The 8,715-nt window shown below is 40.9% G+C and overlaps 1 protein-coding gene across 1 annotated transcript; it reads right to left on the minus strand.

Moving 5' to 3' along the window:
- Window positions 1-2,542: 2,542 nt before the first annotated feature.
- LOC138888513 (uncharacterized) lies at window positions 2,543-2,893 on the minus strand. The gene has a single exon (XM_070170385.1). The coding sequence runs from the start codon at window positions 2,891-2,893 to the stop codon at window positions 2,543-2,545; it is 351 nt and encodes a 116-aa protein (XP_070026486.1).
- Window positions 2,894-8,715: the final 5,822 nt, after the last annotated feature.

Here is an 8,715-nt window from a genome sequence, read left to right on the forward strand (position 1 = left end):
CCCGAGGGGCAGAGAGGATGTTTCCAGGAAACCCTCGACTCAAGAGAGCAACGAGAGACAATATATTAGTACTATCAATAGACTCATAATAAATAACATAAAATAAAAAAAATAACAACAATATAAGAAATATAGAAAATACGAAAAGGATGGAGAAAAGGATGTAAGGTATACTAATATCCAACAGATACAGCCCTGCATCAGTAGCTGATCAGTAGCATCCTAAGACTAACTCCTAAATGGCTAGTCTCACTCTAGTGCGCTGCAGTAATATTCACAAACTACTCTCTAACCTACAACCTTAATGCTCGACCTCCACAATTCCCTGTCAAGGGCCATGTTCTCAGAAATCCTAAGTCGTGTCATGTCCTGCCTGATCACCTCCCCCCCCCCAATACTTCTTAGGTCTCCCTTTACCTCTCCTCGTGCCCACCACAACCAGTCGTTCACACCTCCTCACTGGTGCATCAGTGCTCCTCCTCTGAATGTGTCCGAACTATCTGAGTCTTGCTTCCCGCATCTTGTCCTCCATGGGGGCCACACCCACCTTCTCTCAAATATCTTCATTCCTAATCTTTTCCATCCTTGTATGCCCGCACATCCACCTCAGCATCCTCATCTCTGCTACTTTCATCTTCTGGATGTGTGAATTTTTAACCGGCCAACACCCGGCCCCATACAACATAGCAGGTCTAACCACTGCTCTATAAAACTTACCTTTTAGTAACAGTGGCACTTTCTTGTCACACAAGACTCTCGTTGCTAACCTCCTCTTCATCCACCCCACCCCTATACGATGTGTGACATCCTCGTCGATCTCCCAAGTCCCCTGAATAACGGACCCAAGGTACTTGAAACTAACCCTCTTAGGGATGACTTGAGAGTCGAGCCTCACTTTCACTCCTGTTTTCGTCGACTCGGCCCCAAATTTGCACTCGAGGTATTTCGTCTTCGTCCTGCTCAGCCTGAAACCTTTATACTCAAGGGCATGTCTCCAAACCTCTAGCCTCTCATTGACGTCGCGTTGTGTCTCGTCAATTAGGACTATGTCATCAGCAAATAGCATGCACCATGGCACCTCCACTTGAATATGATGTGTTATGGCATCCATCACCAAGGCAAATAGGAAATGGCTGAACGCAGACCCTTGGTGCAACCCCGTAACAACCGGAAAATGGTCGGAGTCGCCTCCTACTGTCTTAACCCGAGTCTTAGCTCCATCATACATGCCTTTAATCACCCTAATGTAGTCAACCGAGACCCCTTTAACCTCTAGGCATCTCCATAGGACCTCCCTAGGAACCCTGTTGTACGCTTTCTCTAGATCGATAAACACTATGTGGAGATCGTTCTTCTTATCCCTGTATTGTTCCATCATCCTCCTAATAAGGTGGATAGCTTCTGTGGTAGATCACCCCGGCATGAACCCGAACTGGTTATCTGAAACAGACACCGTCCTTCGCACTCTCATTTCTACCACTCTCTCCCAGACTTTCATGGTATGACTCAGTAATTTGATACCCCTATAGTTGTTACAGCTCTGAACATCGCCTTTGTTCTTATACAGTGGAACCATTGTACTCCGCCTCCACTCTTCAGGCATCTTATTAGTCTTGAATATAACATTAAACAACCCAGTAAGCCATTCCAAGCCGGCTCTACCCACACACCTCCAAAGTTCAACCGAAATTTAGTCTGGCCCGGTAGTTCTACCCCTCTTCATCTTACGCATTGCCTCCATGACCTCATCGACCTCAATATCCCTACAATAACTTAATTCATGGGGGTTGTTGGCATTCCTCAATTCACCTAGCACAATATCCTGATCCCGTTCTTTATTTAGAAGTTTATGAAAGTAGGTCTGACATCTCCTCTTAATCTGGTCATCCCCCATCAAAACTTTGTCGTCATCATCTTTTATGCACCTCACTTGGTCCAGATCCTGATCTGTCCTCTCTGTCACCTTAGCGAGTCGGAATAACTTCTTCTCCCCTCCTTTGTTCCCTAGTTCCTCATACAGACGAGCAAAAGATGTCGTCTTAGCCTCCATTACTGCCATCTTCGCCTCTTTCCTAGCTACCTTATATCTCTCACTGTTCGCTCTCTTCTCCTCCTCTACAGAGCTCCCTACGAACCGTAGGTACGCCGCCTTCTTCGCTTCCACTTTATCTTGGACAATTGCATTCCACCACCAGTCTCCTTTGTGGCCACCGGTACGGCCCGAAGATATCCCTAACACCTCTCTTGCCGTCTTCCTTATATAATCAGTCGTCGTCGACCACATAGTGTTTGCGTCCCCACTACTTCTCCAAGCTCTCATTGCCGATAACCTTCCTTCCAACTCCTGAGCTTTATCCTTAGTCAAGGCGCCCCACCTAATCCTCGGACAACCTCGTACTGACCTCTTCTTCCTCCTTATCCTAATACCAACGTCCATCACGAAAAGCCTATGTAGCGTTGCTAGGGTCTCACCTGGGATAACTTTGCAATCCTCGCACAACCTTCTATCGCATCTCCTGAGGAGGAGATAGTCAATCTGAGTCTACGCCACCGAACTTTTGTAAGTAACCAAATGCTCATCCCGTTTCGGAAGACTTGAGTTCGCAATCACTAGATCGAATGCCTTGGCAAAGTCCAACAGCGAAGTGCCCCCTCCGTTCCGCTCCCCGACACCAAAGTCGCCATGCACCTCAGTATAACCAACTGCAGATGACCCAATATGACCATTGAAATCTCCTCCTATGAATAACCTCTCCGAAGGCAGAATACTACGAACGATGTCATCCAACCCCTCCCAAAAACGCCTTTTAATCTCCTCCTCCAAGCCTACTTGCGGCACGTACGCACTAACGACATTTAAAGTACACTCATCCACCACCAATTTAATAGTCATTAGTCTATCATTCACCCGCCTGACCTCTACCACCGACTCTCTAAGATGGTTATCTACTAGGATACCCACTCCATTCTTACCCTCCAAGACTCTAGAGTACCATAACTTATACCCATCCACGTTTTTCGCCCTCGATCCAACCCACCTAGTCTCCTGGACACACGCTATATTAATCTTCCTCTTATGAAGTATCTTCGTCAACTCTATAGACTTACTCGTTAGCGAACCTGTAAGCACGTGATTTTTGACCCTCCCCGGGAATTTTTACGCTCTTAGCTTAAAATATCTAATTTAGGACTAATATAGCTATTTTAACTATTTTTTACTTTATTTCGTTGCAAAAAGAAAAATCTCAAAATATATATATATATATAAATTTTAGTTTATGTATCTCTCATAAACTTGAAAAATACAAAAATTGCACTTTATTTTTGTACTTTATATAATTTCGAAAATTACAAAAAAAAATAGTTTTATTAATATTCTATAGTCATTTTAACTTTGAAAAATACAAAAAAATATTACCTCATATTTTATCTTAATATTTAAAACGAAAATTACAAAAAAAATAGTTCTATTAATATTTTGTAGCTATTTTAAACCTTGAAAAATATTTAAAAAAATATAGTTTTGTTTAAATACTAGTCTTATTTTTGGTAGTTATTTCGCTTACATAGGACTAGTTAAGCAACGTGTTCCTATTTCTTGGGTCCGGACAAAAGAATAATATTCGGGTTTAAACTACCCGGTTTTAGGCCTAATTTTCGGACCTAGCCCGTAATAAACCGTGTCCAGGACACATGGGGAACCCCACCACGCGTGGGGGACATAAGTCTCGAACCCCACCACGCGTGGGGCTCAATTTCTGAGGCAAACCCATACAAAGCACGGACAGAAAGCCAAAGGAAGGGAGGACTTTTGAAAATTGGAGGAGGGGCACTATTCACGGGTCTTCTTCCTCAAGAAAAGGCACGAAAAACCCTACGACTAAAAAGGAAAAAACCAGTCCAAAAAAAAGGTTTCAGCTCCCATCACCACCAGTTCCCCTCCCCTCGTCGACCACCGGCGTACATCACCTAAACCGCAGCTCCCTCCATCCCTTCCGGCACCCCCACGCACCATCCCCCTCGCCGGAACATCACCAAACGCCCACCTCCATTAAAGCCGTCACCCCCACTGTCGAAAACCACCAGCCTCACGTCCAAAACCACCAACAAACCACCTGCGTCCGACTCCTTCACGTCCAGCTTCCCCCCCCCCCCCACGTTGCCACTGTTCCTCGACCTCACGTCCGAAACCAACAAACCACCAGCAACAACCCTACCCAAAAAACCAGTCGCGACCAGCTCGTCCAGTCGCACCCCCACGTCCAAACGACTGCCGGCATCGTCCAAACACCACATTCAACCAACAACCTCCCGTCGAACCCCCTCCTCCTCACGTCCAGCAAAACCAACAGCCCCATCACCCACCCTCGCACCCCGGCAACGAACCACGACCACCTCCATAACTGCCCCTTCCTCACATCCAAACGACCCTTCTGCTGCAGCTTCATGCACCAGTTGCTGCGTCGGAGATACAGCAGCAACCAACAATCTTGGGGCGTCGACAGTTGTGGGGTCCAAGCTTTCCATCGAGGTCATCTTTGGTTTGTCGAGGTGTTAGTCCGAGGTTTCGTCGTTGTTCCGTGTCCAGTGAGGTCTGGCTTGAATTCCGTCGGGGTCGTGTTTGCCGTCCTAAGTTTGCCGAGGTTCAAAGGTTAGTAAACCTCAAGCATTAAATAAGGAGATGTTATGTCAAAAGTTCAAAAAATGCAATATAGAAATTGGTAGGATAATTTCTTGCTTATGTTTTCACCATATGCGTTTTGTTCATTTGTGGTATTATGTATTTTTGTTCATTTGATATCATTTAATTAAGTAGGGTTAGTTGTTCTATGACACAGTATAACGTCAATTTGTTCGTCCTTTCCCGTGCTTAGTTCATTCGGACAAAACTAGCATTATTTGTTGTTATTACTTCCAAAACACTCATTTTGCTAGATTCCTTTTATTAAATTTGTAACGAGTTATGAGATTTCAGTTGTAAATAGGCTATAAGGTTTAGTATGGTTAAAGGCGTAAAAATGGCATCCTTTTAAAAAAAAATTAAAATAAAAAAGGTAAATAAAAACAAATAAATAAATAAACAAAAAGAAAAAAAAACGAGACTAGCTTCGCCAAAAAAAATAAAAAATGTACAGATTGCGGAGCCCTCACAAAATATAAGTATTAAATACTTAGATTCCGGGACGGGCCGTTTAGCAAAATTCACGGCCCTACCCAACATAATAATGTGCTAGTTGCTTTAGGCGCGCCTTTAATAATTTACTTTCTTAAACTCGGGTGTGCATTTCATGCGACCCAAATCCAAATCCTAAAACATCAAATAAAATATGTTTCGGATTGTGGGTGCATTTCATGTGACACAGTCCAAAGATATGTTTTAAGCGATGTTCACATTCCTAAAAAATAATGATAATAAAGCGGTTAAAAGATAAATTTGCACATAAGTTCATATTGTATTAAAAATCAGATAAATAAGCCAAATATAACAGTTGAGCGACCGTGCTAAAACCACGGAACTCGGGAATGCCTAACACCTTCTCCCGAGTTAACAGAATTCCTTATCTAGATTTCTGGTACGCAGACTGTAATATAGAGTCATTATTTTCCTCGATTCGGGATTAAAATTGGTGAATTGGGACACCCTAAATCTCCCAAGTGGCGACTCTGAAATAATTAAACGAATCCCGTTTCGATTGTCCTTTAATTGGAAAAAACTCCCCCTGCGCCCTCGGGTGCGGAAAAAGGAGGTGTGACAGCTCTGGCGACTCTGCTGGGGACCAGTACCCAGAACCACTGGTTCAGGGTTAAGAATTCGAGCTTAAAATAATTGTTATTATTTGGCTTTATCTATTATCTGATTTTTACATGTTTGAGCCTAATGTGTTAAATGCTGCTTTTACCGCTTTGATATTATTTGAACTGTATATAAACTGTGCCGAAACCCATATCCTTTCTGAGTCTTCTGAATCATGAAGAAGGGTGTACTTCGTACGACTTCTTTTCTGTATAGTGTCAAATCCCAATTTAGAACGAGGTTCGGACAAGTTGCTAAGCCGGTGAAGCTTCTGTATTCCCGGTACGCTGCCCCCCCTCGGCTCGAGCTGTCCGCTCGGGTAAGCCAGGTCTAGAACAAACACCCAGGTCTGAACCTAGTATAACAAAGCCACATGCCGGATCCCTAGTAGGAACGTTTATTTGCATCATGTGCATTTGACTTAGGGGACTCAACACAGGGGTTGGGTCCGTCTAGGACAAGCAACCTGAAAATAATAGACAATCTTTCGGCATCCTATGTGCTACATGTTGTATTTAGTCAAGGGCGTATGGGTCATTGGGTCATTTCCAGCATGATGTTATTTTAATCAAAGCATGGGGAACATTTGTGGAATCCAAGAAGTCTTGGAATTCCCATATGTCCCCCACGCTTCATATGTTGGGAAAAGCGCATGGGGAGCATTTGCGGAATCCAAGAAGTCTTGGAAATCGTTATGTCTCCCATGCCACATTTTTGAAAGAAATAATAAATAAAAAAAAATTACAAATAAAACAAAGCATGAAAATTCAAAAAGATTTTGTATGTTTTCATTATTTTCCACAGATTAAAAATAAATCGTGAAAAAGAGGAGAAAATAACAGCATAGAAGTCCGAGTAGAGTCGAAACTCTGCCGAAATTTTAAAAATGAAAAAATGTCTTGTTAGTTTGTTATATTAAAAGCAAAGGAAAAATAAAAAAAAATCACCATTGTTCTGTCTGTTTTTTTAAAAAAAATATTAAAGAAAATAGTTTGTTTTGCCATTAAATGAAAATGAAAAAGAGTTTGTTTTTTTTTTAAAAAAATGTTTTATTTTATTTTATTTTGTTTGTCTATGAAAATGCCAGAAATAAAAATAAAAAGAGTTTTATTGTTTGTTCCAAAAATAAGTATATATATAATCCAAAAAAATTCAAAAGAAAGTTCAAAATTCAAAAAGATAAAATAGATAAATAAAAATCCGAAAACATTTTGATTCTTCTTTAGAAATTCAAAATTCAAAAAAAAAACATTTTAGAAGCCTTTCTCATATTGAAGGTAAAATTCCGAAAATATTTTCTTCTTTTCTTTAGAATAAAAATAAAAAAAAACGAAAATCCAAAAAATATTAGTCCTTCTTTTAAAAAGAAAATCAATCAAAAAATAATATTTCCTTGCTTCTTTTAAAGTAGTTCTTTTAAACGAAAATTCAAAAAAAAGAGTTAGTTCATCTGCTTATTATTATTTGCCTACTTATTCTTATTTGACCGAACTACGCGGGTTTGATTCTCACCGGATGTGAGATACGTAGGCAACCCTCATCGGGTCCAACCCCACCTTCTCAAAAAGAAGGAATGTTTTATGTTTTTCGTTAATTCGTTTGTTTGTTATAAATGAAAAATAATAGAATAATAGTCTATTTGATTGTTGTGGGAAAAATAATAAAACAAAAAAAAAATAGAAAATGGAAAAGGATCTTCTCAAAAATAGTTTATTTGCCCGAACTACGCGGGTTTGATTCTCACCGGATGTGAGATACGTAGGCAACCCTCATCGGGTCCAACCCCACCTTTTGCTAAAAAGCCAAAAACAAATAAATAATAATAAAAGAATAATATGTCAAATTTTAATTTTGTCATAAAGAAGTCGGGTGACGTTGTTTTATCAAGACATAGCCGAATGTTCCCGAGAGGGACGCCGGAAGGCTGACTTTGCATAAACAGCCACCTTTGGGTCATATTTAAGATTTGGTCCAGTTGACCCACACAGCCTTAAAAATCTTCGTCCCCGAGACGTTGAAAGGCCGTGTTTGCAGTATAGAGTTTTCTAATTTGAAAATTGATAAAAAGAGTCATAAATAAGTCAGGTGATGCTGTTTTGTCATAAATAGCCTAATGTTCCCGAAAGGGACGCCGGAAGGCTGACTTTGCATAAACAACCACCTTTTGGGTCATGTTTAGGAGTTTGGTCCAGTTGACCCGCACAGCCTTAAAAATCTTCGTCCCCGAGGCGCTGAAGGGCCGTGTTTGCAACTCCACGTTTTCATTGTAATTTGAAAAAAAAACAAAGAGTCAGCAGTTAGGTGAATACCGTTCGGATTTTGGTCAAAATAAGCCGACCCAGCTTCGGCCGCGTCTTAAACCGTTCTTGCCGAAATAGCCTTAGAGTATCTTTCAGTTGTCGAAAGGTTATTTTCGTAAAAGAACGGACAAGTTTGTAAAAGTGTCATAAAATAATCCTCTTCGGCCTCGAATTCATGTGGAATTTGGAAGGGGCCACACGTTTGCAAAAATAACCGTTCGGTTGCATTTGTCAAACAGAGAAAGGGGGTCAGCCTTTTGTTTTTGAGTTTGTAAATCTTTTGATTAGAATATGTGGGTTGTTTGATTTTCAAGTTTGCAGGTCATCTTCAAACCTTTGAAACCTAGTTTGTTTTAAAATTGAAAAATGTGTATTATTGTTTAGCTTTTATTGGTCCGAACTACGCAAGGTCTGATTCATGCGGGGTCATGATACGTAGGCAATCCCCATAAGATTCGACCGCTTTTAATAAAGAAAGAAAGAAAAAAAAAAGAGGAAAAGGAAATACAAAATAAAATAAAATACAGGGGTTCCCAAAGTACTTCAAAGGGGCAAATAAACAAGTCGGGGTGACGCATGTTGTTTAAAGCAAAGCATGTTAGAAACGGTTAACTGCCTAGG

The sequence above is a fragment of the Nicotiana sylvestris genome, chromosome 3 (genome assembly GCF_000393655.2).
Source record: "Nicotiana sylvestris chromosome 3, ASM39365v2, whole genome shotgun sequence".
In the NCBI taxonomy this organism is placed as follows: domain Eukaryota; kingdom Viridiplantae; phylum Streptophyta; class Magnoliopsida; order Solanales; family Solanaceae; genus Nicotiana; species Nicotiana sylvestris.